At 42.5% G+C, this 13,143-nt stretch overlaps 1 protein-coding gene across 1 annotated transcript in view; it reads left to right on the forward strand.

Annotated features, from left to right (window-relative positions):
* Positions 1-222: 222 nt before the first annotated feature.
* Positions 223-13,143, forward strand: part of HS3ST3A1 (heparan sulfate-glucosamine 3-sulfotransferase 3A1) — a 95,236-nt gene continuing 82,315 nt past the window's right edge. Inside the window, exon 1 of the mRNA XM_036920687.2 lies at positions 223-969. Coding sequence (XP_036776582.1) covers positions 371-969 — 599 coding nt within the window. The 5' untranslated portion in view covers positions 223-370. The remainder of the gene's footprint in view (positions 970-13,143) is intronic.

Raw genomic sequence — 13,143 nt, forward strand, 5'->3', positions numbered from 1 at the left:
GCCGGAGCCGAGACGCACGCCGCCGCCGCCGCCGAGATCCCGTTCCGGCGACTCTCGGGGACCTGCGGCGCCGAGCGCTGCCCGAGGCTCAGAGCTTGGGCGAGTCTAAGACGATGGTTTCTTAAGCACCGCACCACGTCCCCTTCCCGCCCCCTCGACCGGAGGCAGGGATCCCGCGCAGGGCTCCCGGGACTCTGTCCCCGGGAGGGTCCCCGGCCGCCGCCTCCCGGGGCAGCTCGCACGGCCACAGGGACGCACGGCCGCCGTGGCCTCCGTCCAGCGCGCAGGCCCTCGCGGAGGATGTCATGGCACCTGGCGGAGGCCTGGCCTAGCATGGCCAGCGCGTTGCCCGACGTCGCCTCCGGCTAGGATGGCCCCCCCGGGTCCGGCCGGCGCGCACCCCACCTCGGCCGAGCCGCTGTCCCGCAGCATCTTCCGGAAGTTCTTGCTGATGCTTTGCTCCCTGCTCACGTCCCTTTACGTCTTCTACTGCCTGGCCGAGCGCTGCCAGACCCTGTTGGGCCCCGTCGTGGGGCAGTCGGGTGGCGGCGAGGAGGTGGGCGCGGCGGGTCGTGGCGTCCTGGCCGTAGGCCCGAGGGAGCTGGCGGTGTGGCCGGCGGCGGCGCAGAGAAAGCGCCTCCTGCAAGTGCAGCAGTGGCGGAGGCGCCGGCCGCCCGCGCGGCGGGACGGCGGCGAGGAGGCGCCCTGGGAGGAGGAGTCCCCCGCGCTGGCCGGGGCTCCTGGAGGCTCCGGGGCTGGGAGCAGCGTGGCCGAGACCCCGCCGGGGACCCTGGCCCTGCTGCTGGACGAAGGCAGCAAGCAGCTGCCTCAGGCTATCATCATCGGCGTGAAGAAGGGCGGCACGCGGGCGCTGCTGGAGTTCCTGCGCGTGCACCCCGACGTGCGCGCCGTGGGCGCCGAGCCCCACTTTTTCGACCGCAGCTACGACAAGGGCCTCGCCTGGTACCGGTGAGCTTGCGTGGTCACGGGCGGGGGAGCCAACGCGCAGGGAGAGGCGGCGTTGGTGGGGGCTTGAAAGGACCCGTGGTGACCCTAGGTCACCCCCTCCCCATTTTTTGCAGAAGGCAAGTGGTCACCAGTAGTTGTCCTTAAGTGGAGGGGTCTAGGTCCTCCCGAGCCCGCCCCCCGCCTTCTCCTCCTAGAGATATTGAGGGAGGGGGTGGGAGGGGAATTCTGGCCTTAAGGATTTTGTTCCCTTAGTTCTTGAGATTCTCTTTGCCTCAGCTAGCCAGTCTCATCTTTTTCTGTGGCTCTGTGGAGGTACCCCCGTTGTCAGCTAAAGAAAAAAAAAGTCCCTCATAACCCAAAAGCTAGTTCGTCAATTATTATAACCTAGTCGATCCCTTTCCCAAGGAATCCTGCTTTTATTTCTTCTTTCTTCTGGGCAATTCCCTGTATTAATTTACCTTGACCCTTTGCCAGATATTTGTCTGAGGTGATAAGTAATATACAGACTCAGTAAAAGTGTCAAGATGTGGTCTAGGAAGTTGGGAAATATATGCTCCAGCAAGTGCCAGCAGCCAGTCACCTTGTTTTCAAGAAGGCTTACTTGGGTTTGGAGGAAAGAATCAGTTTGGTAAAGTGTTTTCCATATGCATAGGAAAAAATATCTTTTGTCTCTGCACTGGCAGAAACTTTTCTAAAGATCTGCAAACAATTCTCTACAAATGAGGTAGTCAATTTTTTTTTTTTTTTTTTAGTAAGAAAGGGGGAAAGGGGACGGCACTGGTTACATTGTAAAAAAAAACTCTCCTCATACAGATCAGAAAACACTTGATTTAGCTGTTAATCTTAAATTTGCCAGTCTTCTCAAATCCAGACCACCTCTAATAACAGAACCAGCTAAACTCTAATAATAAATCGTAGTGACACCTGGATTTTGTTTGCCATAAAATATTGGCCTTTCTTTTTTTTTTTTGTTCTCTGGGAACAGGAAACAAAATCATGAGGCCAGAACTTTCCATTTTATAAAGTTCTGTCTTGTTCCTTAACTATTCATTCTACTTGTTATTTTAACTGAAACAATACTATAAAAGTTGCAACGTAATTGGACATATTTCAAAAGCCCACTAAATTAACCATTCAGCCCCCAAACAGGAGTGGATGTGATTTGGCCAGTTGATTTAGGCGAAACTCACCCTCAGACTGATTTCAAGAACTGAATTTACAGTAACTCAACTCATGAGAAAACATTTGGTCCTTAAAGTCAAATTCAAACATTAAACACTTTTAAAACGGTAACTTTCCATTTGTGCGAAAGAAAAACAAACAAGCTTCCCTTACTACAGAATATATATCATTTAAAAATCATCAGCCACTTAAAAAAATCCCCGTGTGTTTCTGTCATTTATGTTGTATCCTCTGGGAAGTTCTTATAAAAATGACCTGTTGAATCTGGAAACAACAGGTCCTTCTTTTTAGCACAAAGGCAGCTCTGTTTTTTCCATCAAGGACACAAGAAAGAAGTGATTAAAGACCCCTAAAACTCCTTATCTGTAGCAGTTTGCATTGAATTCGGCCTCGTACAGTGCTATAAGTGAACACATTTCAAGCCAACTGCACAAAACATCTAAGACAATGTTTGCCTCTGAGATGCCATTAAATATGGTGAAATATTTAGTACTAAAACCCTTACATTTTGCCATATAGACTTCATTTCCACAAAATAGAACTGTTTCTTTTATTCCAGAAAAGACTATTTGAGAGCACAGTATATCTACAGGCCTGAATCTTATTTTCTGTGGAGCTTTCTGAGGTTGTGTGACAGAAGCAAGATTTCAAGATAACTAGAAACACAAGCATTTAAAAAAAAAGAGAAAGAAAGAAAAGAAAAAAAAAAGGAGAAAGTCATAAACTTTTAGGCCACTTTTACATTTGGAAACTGGATTCATGCTGTAAAGTAAATCTCTCCCTGGATTGTTTACTCCAGCCGAGTAGTTCTACAAAGCAATTTATGGTGGTTACAAAAATAACTACACAGTAGACTTCATGGTTTGGTGAATTTAATTTTCTAAGTGTTGTAGCAATGTCTTTGTTTTACTATTTGCAATGGTTTTTTATTGGGTGCATAAATTTAAGTTTAACTCAGTTACATAGAAAACTTTTATTAAAACAAAATTTCAACTGGTGGAGCCTGGATTATGTGATTACTTAATGAAATTGTGCCACCGTTCTCTTTCATTGGCTCTGAAATTTCAGTGCGATGTTTGTGAGAAAGACTGAAGACTGAACTATGAAAATAAATTTCCCACACAGCATACCTCTCAACTGCTAAGTGCATTTTAACTGCTTTTATTTAGCCAGCATTTTAGAATAAGGGATCTGGTCAGACCTTCCTGACTCAGCCCCAAATTTGTAATACAGGATTTCAGTCACACACTATGACCACACACACGTCCACACACATGTGCACAAAAAGAAAGACAACCCCAGGATTTGCATCCTGGGGTGACTTATGGGAGAGAAAAATCTGTAAAATATTTTTTACATGCTTATTGACATGGGAGAATCATAAATGTCTAGCCTTGCTGTTTTGCCCAGTAAAATCTTGCTGTTTGCTGTGCTAGTTTGTTGTGGCACTGCCCCCTACTGTCCTCACAGAGGGGGAAATGTGTTGCTGTTAGGAAGTACGAAGAAACCCCTTCGACAGAGGAGTTTGAGAGTTAGAAACGCCTGTTGCTAGGATGTTTCTATAAATTTCACTCACTGGGAAAAAAATTAAGTACTTACTGCAACCCAAGAATAGTGTGATCAACAGTTTTCTCGTTTGAACAAATTTGTAGTAAAAGCAGGAAAATGAATTTATTCAAAATATTTGAAAAGGAAATTATTACTAGTTTAAAATGTCCTAATATTGCTCCAAAATAAATAAACAAAAGGCAAGTTTTTATGTGCCAGGAAATTTGTTAATGATAATTTAGGACGCTTCGAGTTTTCTGAATATGAAACTCCACCCTGATGATGGGGTTTAAAAAAACATTCCACATGACTTATTTTAGCAGACATGATATCAGCACAACAAATGTCTGCGGCCTGCGTGTCCTGGGAAAGCAATCCTTTGCAGTGAATAGTTGCCATTCGCATTGTACGTATGGTGGTTCCGTAAAGGAAAGTGCGGAATTGTTTCATTAAACACAACGGTTTGAGCTGTTTTCTGGAAGTGAAGACCAAATTACTGTAGTTCAAGAGCAGGTGAGCTTAGAATTTAATGAGAAGACTCCCCTTTTTGTGTGTATCCGTACCAACTAAAAGGTGTTTTTTTCTCCTAAAACAAAAGATACCTATTTATAAAGTATTTAAAGAGCATTTGTATAAGTATTTAAAGAGTATACATATATATATGCACATACATTTGTATATGTATATGTAACATTTTAGTTTCTGTAACACTTTAGTCTCTTATTTTAGGACAAGGTTATCTCTTCCCTACGTTTTGATTCGTTTCCTTTAGTAAGACTGGATACTTTCAACAAAGAAGAATATTGCTAAAGTATTTTACTCTACAGCATCCAGGAAGATTAGAGATTACTCAACTTGGAGTTTAGGGATTAGTTCTCCCCCTAGCTTCATCAAAAGTTGAAGTTTTCTGGCCTCTAATGATCGTTGCCTAGTTTTTCAAGAAGAGGCAAATTGAAGAAGGGAACTTTCGCTTCCTATCAGGAGACATCGACATTGCGTAGCAGCTGGGAGCAGCTGCAAAGGGCCTCAGTGTGCAGTTTCCCACCCTCCTGAGCCACAAGCCTCCTCTGCAGGAAGGGTTGGAAGTGAAACCTGAGCCAAGTCTAGCTGCAGTCTGGCCACCCATGCAAGCTCATATAGACTGAAGTCCACAGAGGCTCTTCTGTCCTTCAGTAGAGTTAAAACCATTGGGAAGGGAGGAGTGGTAGCAGGAGGAAAGTGGGGAGAATGGCTTTGGACCTTGAGCTTAGGGTACATGCCTACAGGAGGAGAAGGTATAATTTCTCTCAGGCATATAGTTCCCAGAAGATGTCAGTGTCTAGAAAAAAGCAGAAAAAATCAGTGGAGAAAATTCACTGAGAGTTTGCAAACAGCCCCTTGGAGAAGACATGGTGCTGTCACTTTGCTGAACTTCCATGGTCTGGGATCATCTTCCCAGTAGACTGCCCCAGCAATACAAGTCAGACAGCCTAGTTCCCAGCTGTATACATGCATACACTCAAGCACCCCATGCACCCGTGCATACAAGAGCAGACACCTAGTAGGTAGGGAAAGTGTTAGAGTAGACAACGGGCATGTTATGAAGTAGTTGGGGGACCTCAGAGCAATATCATACTCCCCAGATATGGAACAGGCTTTGGGACTGTGGGGTTCAGTAATTAAAAACAGCAACAGAAACCGTATTTGGTATAGCCTGGAATTGGAATACCTTGTGTGAGTGAATATTTCTTAATAAGGATGAGATTTACAATGTGCTCGTATATTTTATGTGAAATGCATAAGCATCTATATGTGAAAAGCCTCCCCAATGTTGTAATCTCCTGCCCTCCCCTTAAAAAGAAAGCACTCTGGCCAAAATATCGGTCTCATATAAATATGGCTGTTGATTGGCCAGGAAAGAATATGTGCTAAATCCATATTTTGCAGGGGTCATGGGAATGACATAAGCCTGTGCAATTAATGACAACAGGGGCTAACCTTACATAGACCAGATGCTCGCATCATGAACAGAAAAGTGTCCTGGAGCAAACAAACCTACTTGATATAAACAACAAAAGGCCTCACATCTCTAAGGGACGCATGTGAACAATTGCAAATTTGCAATTACCATTAAGTCAAATTGCTGGGCCCAGGGTTGGGTACTTTTTTATTTATAATTTTTCCTTAGGGGGAACATCTTTCTGCACTAAGTAATAGTAACTTGGTTGATAAAAAGCATCATTTCTTGATGTGTTTCCCAAGGATGTTAGACTCCAAGCTTTTAGAAAAATTGTTTCTGCCTAAGTGATGAGTTACCCTTGTGAGAATGGCATTTTTTATTAAATAGATGCCTTTAATATGTAATCAGCTGAAGTTGCACCTAAGTAATATTTTAGATCCCGAGTCTTTGCATTTCTAAGAAAGTCTTTAAAATGCTTGCCAACACTTTAAAACCTCTGCTAATTTGATAACAGTTTAAAAATCTCTGCAGGGGATATTGATACAGTTAATAGACATACTTAGGTTGACAGCAGAACTTAGAAACTGTGGAAATGCTGAGTTCAGTGACCTGAAGCATCCTGCCAGTTGCTTGTCCCCAGTGATGCAATTCTTGATGCTTTGTTTTTCTCATGTGCTCATGACTGTCACGCTTCTAGCATTCACAGTTATCTTATGATCACTTGAGGATGGTATTCCAGAAGTTCAGATTTGACCGGTTTTGGAAGTTATCAGGTGACAGTCAGTATGAAAAAGAAAAGGTGAAAAGTTTATTCAGACTGAAGTTCAGTACTTGCCATTAGGCATGTGATATTCTTGCAAAGGTTAAAAAAAAAATCCCATTCTTGAGAGCAGCTCACTTCAAATGTGACATGCAGCACCACCTAGCGGGAGGGAGCGTCAGAAGGAACCCAAAGGGCTGCTCTTTGAAAACCTCATCAATACCAGCGTATAATTTGCAGGCTCAGTTAAAAGAGTTAGGGTGGTGGGGTGGTGGTCACGTTAGGTAGCACTTCCATCAAGTATGATCTGTTCAGTGTGGCTGGGTTCACTTCTTTTCAGCAGTGAATTTATTCTTTAGAGAGAAATAAAAGCGACTTACCTTCACAATGAACCTGAAAAGCAAGATATAAATGATTAGGAGTTTATATTAGAAATGTGCGTGACTGAAAGGAATGCCATATGCCCCAGATTAGCTTTGTTAGTGTGTTTTGCCTCTGTTTCTGAAAACCAGCTTCAAATGAAAATACTTGCAGATGATTTTATTGCAACATCAGTAATGCAACCTATTCCTTCCCCTGTGTCCTATGGGTTTTGGAGGGGGTCCCATCATTCTTAACAGGCAGCACACAGAAGCCTTCTAACCCTTGATGTACCTGAGATACACTATTGAGGGTCCTGCCCAGGTGGGACAATGTCACGGGAAGGGGATTTCAGAGTTCCAACAAGATAGATTTTCCTGTGACTGCCGTCCAGCAGGCACTGGAGGGCAGCATGGGGAGTGTGGGAGCTCATGGTCAGGTTTTAAAAGTAAGGCCGAAGGACAGGGAAAGACAGGAACACCACATGAAGAGACCTGACATATACCACCTTAACCAAGTGGTAAGGCTAACCCTGCCTTGTCATCCTGCGCAGATCATGTACCCCTGGTGCACTGCAGTGAGGAGGGCACTGTGCCTGGGGGGCATTTGCTCCCCACCCACCCAAATCCATAATCCCAGTGGAATCATGACAAAATGGTAGACCAACCCAAATGGAGTAGCAGCTATGAAACAACTGGACCGTATTCCTCAAAAATGTCAAGATTGTGTGCGACAAAGTAAGCCTGATGAGCTGTTATACATCAGAGGAGACAAGAGATTAATCATTCATTAAGTCATGAATTAACTAGGAAGTTAATATAGTGCAGTACCTTGATTGAATCCTGGAACAGGAAAAGGATGTTTATGAATAAACTAGGGAAATGGAAATTTTTTGTGGAGTTTAGTTAATTTCTGGGTTTTGATCATTGTTCTAGGGGTATGTAAGATGACATCCCCAGGAGGATCTGGGTGAAGGGGTACCTGAGAATATTCTATACTATTTTTGGTTTACAATGTTAATATCTGAAATGATTCTAAAACCAAATTAAGAACAGCAACATCAACGAAGAAGGCAGGAGATAGATGCCTCGCAGCATCAAGGAAGGGGGGCTCATACTGAACTAGTCTTCTGCACGCCGGCTCCCTTTCCTTCTGAAGGCCCCCAGCACAGGCCTGCTGGCTTCCCCTCCACTGCCAGCACCTGTTGTGTCCAGACAGGCTGATCTTACCCTCAGCTTATTTCATAATAAAATTGGCTCACGGCTCCCCTCCTACTTTCTTGTCCCTGGAACAACCACAGAGACGGTTTTGTTTTTCTTCCTTGCTCTTCTTTATAGCTGGCAGATGTAAAATGAAGAAGGTATAAAAAGTCAACCACCCTTAACTGAATCCTGCTTGTGTTGGAGAGCAATAACTTTGATATAAATGACAGGTTTTTGAGAACACAAAGAAATGAAGTCGGGGACAGAGGAAAATCAGATGCGGGCATCTGGCTTTTGTGCTACAAATATTGGAGGAGCAGTTGTCAGGAGTTGGTGCTGGCTCTGGGGTGAAGAGATGGGGCTGTGCTGGGGATGCTCCCTATAGCTAATATGACAAGACAGTCCAGATTTCCCAGGCCAGCTTAAATATTCTATTTGCTTATTTGACCTGGTGCTTTAATCTTTTTGGTTCAGACTCTTTGGCTTAGGAGACCATGGGAGCAGAACACTCCTGGGGTGATCATAGGGTGAAAGGATGAGGCAGGGAGAGAAAACCCAGCCTCCAGAGCCCTGGGCATCCTATGTGGTTCTTGCTGGAGGCGCCATGGCCAGGATGCCAGTGTTATCAGACTCAAAGTTCCTGCCTAGGTTGCATGCTGGCATTTTCTGCTTCTGTTTTTAAACATGTAGTTTTGCATCTGAGATTCTGGTTTAATAAACAGTAGTGAAAATCGTTTCCGTTGCTATTTTCAATGAATGTAAAAATAGTTGTGTCCACATTACATTTTTACTTCATCAAAACAAAATGACACCCACTACATCATGAAACTCAAAGAACTTAACAGTGTTTCTTAATCATTGATTCACTTTTCTTTACTGGATTCATTTTATAAACCTGTTTCATGCAAAGTTCGGGCTACTAATGCTTATGTAGGTAAAGTGATTTCTGTGATATAATACCATGCCCTATTTGTTATTTGGTGTTTTTCCATCTTAGTTGGCATACATTTCTCTTCATGCACTGTGAATCTTTTTAAAAAGAGCAAAAATTTGAAACCTGCAATGTACATTTGATGAAATTTATTATTAAAATCTCTTATTTCATTTGTTTTTGCTCTGATCTTTGCTATTTCCTTCCTTCTACTAAATCAGGGCTTAGATTGTTCTTTTTCTAGTTCCTTGAGATATAAAACTGGGGTGTTTGAGATCCTTTTCTTTTTCTCCACGTAGTCATTTGTCACTATAAACTCCCTCTTAGATCTGCTTTTGTTGCATCCTGTAAGTTTTGGTATATTGTGTTTCTGTTTTTGCTTGTCTCAGGATATTTTTTGATTTCCCTTTTAATTTCTTCTTTGACCCATTGGTTGTTCAAGGGTGGGTTGCTTAATCTCTACATGTTCATGAATTTTCCAGGTACTAATTTGTAGTTTCATTCATTGTGGTCAAGAAAGATACCTGATATGATTTCAGTCTTTTTATATTTGTTGATACTGTTTTTCCCTGTCATTCTCTGCCTTCCGCAGATCAATAAACAGAAGCTTAGAAAGGAGAAGTACCTTGGCCAAGGTCCTATAGCCCAGTGCATGGCAAAACTGGTGCTGGGCCCAGGTCCACTGGGCTCCAGCATGGCAGCACTACACCACTGGGGCATTTTGTCATATTGTCAGAATTGTCCATATGTGGCTACTGCCCAAACAGCAAGCCAGTAGCCAGAGACTGGGGGGATAGAAAGGCTGTCCCATGTGATTGATATGTTTGATTCTGGTCTTGGACCTTTAGTTAGACAACTGGGCAAATATCAACATATGATTGAAAATAAGAATTTTTAAAAGTACTGAAATATCCTTGCAAATCTGTTAGCCTCTTTGTGATAACCAAAGCTATTTCTGGTTTAAGTCAGCTTCTCTGTCTCTCTCTCTCTCTCTTATAAGCAGTCTGATCATGGAATTCATTCTGTTGAACATATCAGAAATCCTGGAACATTCAATTGTATTTTCCCCCATCCATTAAAACATGACAATAACCCTGAAAAAAATCTTCCTGTTAAATAGTCCAAATGAGCAACTTCTTTCCAGATCGCTGCATAGGAGAGCCAAAATATAGTCAGAAGTGTGATGAGAAGGCTGCTCGCTGGTCTTGGAATTGGAGCAAGCTGAGCCCATGGCTGTGCTCAGTTGCAATCCCATGCCCCCTTTGGACTGTATGGATCCCCACTGGGCACTCTCCCTGGACATAGCTGGGCCAGGCCCAAGTCCCTCCTTCTCTCCCTGTCCTGTATTTGCACCTTCTGATTGACATTCTTATTTCATATCCTTTATATATGTTAATAATCCCAATCAGGGCACAGCCCGATTTTACCTCCAAGCACTGTTCTATCTTCATTATTATTGTTATTAATAATTTTCATCAAATTGCTTTCCTGCCATTTGGACAGCATTAGTGCCAAGCCCTTTACTATAGCGGTCAGGCCATTGCCACATACAACATGGCTTTGATTTGAATTCCTTTGGTTCCAGTCAGGTAGAATCATAAAGTATAGAAGATGCATGTTTGATGTAAAGATTGTCTTTTGCTTATGAAGACACCAGGGTGTCTTGCCCAAGGCAAAGCTTAGAGACCCAAACTGAAGGATTCTGATGCCCAGGGTACGATTCTGGAGAATACAGTTGGGAAATAATTGCATGCTCTGAATGATAGAAATTTAATTTTGGAGGATTAGCAATAATGACAAAAATATTCCAGAAAATGTAACAAGTTATAGCAGTATTTTTTCCTCCTCCCAGAATGGGTGAACTAAAGCATAGAATCGAATTGAGTCAGTGATCAATTCATGTGTAAATTTCTGGTTTTCATCTCAGATGTTTTCCCCAATATTTTGGTGCATATAGACAATGGAACCCAGCTGGTGTGATTGGCCTATGGATCCTCTAAGTAATTTGTGTTTTATAGTCATTGCCTGCTTGTAAAAGATTAGTGGGAGAAATCCGAGTACAGACAGGAAAAAGTTTGCTTTTTCTCTCCTGAGTGTTCACAGTAGGAAGTAATCAATCAAATTATGGGAATAAAATTCCTTTTCCCCTTTTTTAGAGTTCTTACTTGGATTAGATCTCTCCTTTCAGGAGGAAATATCAAAGTTGCCAGGCTGGTTTGAATGACAAAGTCAAAAATGATGTGTTTGTTATGGTCATAAATCTTTGCAGATTCTCATTAACTTCAGGTATTTTAAAAAGGAGCTGGATTAAGCTGCAACTACAGTTACATTCCCAGAGCTAACTGCTCCCCTCATCACCTTTCTTAACTGAAGCCATGTTTGCTCTAACTTAATGTTTTGAAAAGTTCTGGCTATAGAAAAACGCTGCAGCAATGAAGCGATTTCATTTCACAAACAAAGCTTTTGAGTAAATAAAAGCAGGCATCTGTTGTTTTTCTTTTTTATTTCCTGGTGGACCCTAATTATGCTTGTAGTTTCTTTCATCAGATGTTGTCGGTGTTTGTTTTTTTTAAGAAATAAAGCCTACTAATTTTTCTTTCTAATGAGGTTTTTACGCTTTCTTCTTGGTGTGGGAGGGCTTGGAATTATGACAGTATTTGTTAAGAAGGCTTTCCCCAAAGCCAGAGGGTCTCCTAGAATGTCCTGCTAAGGTTTAATGACGGAAAGAAAACAAATTGGATCTGGTTTATACTTATATAGGTGGAGGTCATGGGGAGCTAATGCTTGTGATGGAAATTCTTGGGATTTTCAGGTACATTTGCCCTGTGGCAAAGGGTGGCAAGTTGGAAGCAAGCTTTGGAGAAACTACTCAGCTCTAGCTGATTGCTAAGTAAGAAAGTGGGCTCATTATTGCCATGCCCTCTGACTTTTCAAAAGAATCTTGGAATACTCTTTTTCTAAAAACATATTGGGAAGTAATTCATATAGTAAAACAAAATCAAAAAACAAAATTCTGCATGGATGGAGCAAATCAGTCTCACCTGAAGGTGAATGGCTGCTAGTTCATAACATGGCTTATGGGGAAGACCAGAGTTAGACAATGAAAAGCTAGTGTATACCAAGAATTTTTCAAACTGAATCATAAGGCATTGATGTATTATAAAATCAGTTATTATCATTTTAAGTGGAAGGTACTAAAATAGAATAAGATAGGAGAGTGGATGCCATGTAGTAAGCAAAACAAATATCTTAACAGACTTGGCTCAGTTTGTGTGTGTGTGTGTGTGTGTGTGTGTGTGTGTGTGTGTATGTGTGTGTGTGTGTGTGTGCAGGAAGGGCTAGATACGAAACGTATTTGGTATAGTGGATCTCAACAGAAAAAAGTTTGAAAAACACTGGCGAGAAGGAACAGAAGTCCTGTTTGAAAAGTCTGAAATGAGTGCTCTTCACACCCCCTTGAGAGGTTGAGTGGGAGCATTCTATGCTATGAATTTGAAACCTTAAGCCTTACATGTCCATGGCCTGGAACTCTACTTGTCACATTAAAGATTCACTATTGGTTTGATGAAACACTGACCTCTTAGGCTAGAGGTCAGCAGTTTTTTACTGGGAAGGGCCAGACAGTAAATATTTTAGACTGTGGGCTGCGTGGTTTCCTTCACAATTGTTCAACTCTGCTTTTGTAGCAGGAAAGCAGCCTGAGACTGTATGTAAGTGAATGTGCATGACTCTGTTCCACTAAAACTTAATTCACCAAACCAGCTTTTGGCTCATTGGCTGTAGTTTGCAGACACCAAGGGTGGGCTAAAGGCTTCAAATATGAACCCCATCTTCCTTTACTTACCTTGTTACTCTCAGGTGAGTCCCCACTGCTGACGATCATGAGAGCGATTGTGAATGCATGGTGTAGGTGATTCACCTCCCACCCGAGGTACAACTCAGAACTAACAGAGCTCGGTGTGGCTGCTTGAGAATCAGATAGTCCATCCCAGACCAGCTGGCGGTGACCTGTGGGAACTTTTGAAATATACAGAGCTGTTTGGGATGATAGCATTTCATATAAAGGTGATTAGATACTTAGCTACACTCCATTATGAAAGAGACATCACACAAACACAAATCAAAGCAGTCTTTGGTCATTTGTTTTTTAAACCTGAGTAGTCCATTTCTATGTTTCCTTGATTGTACTTGAGTGTGTGTTTAGTTTATTTATTCTCCATTTCTCTTTTGTCTTTTGGATGCCTGAGCAGCC

The sequence above is a fragment of the Manis pentadactyla genome, chromosome 4 (genome assembly GCF_030020395.1).
Source record: "Manis pentadactyla isolate mManPen7 chromosome 4, mManPen7.hap1, whole genome shotgun sequence".
NCBI lineage: Eukaryota > Metazoa > Chordata > Mammalia > Pholidota > Manidae > Manis > Manis pentadactyla.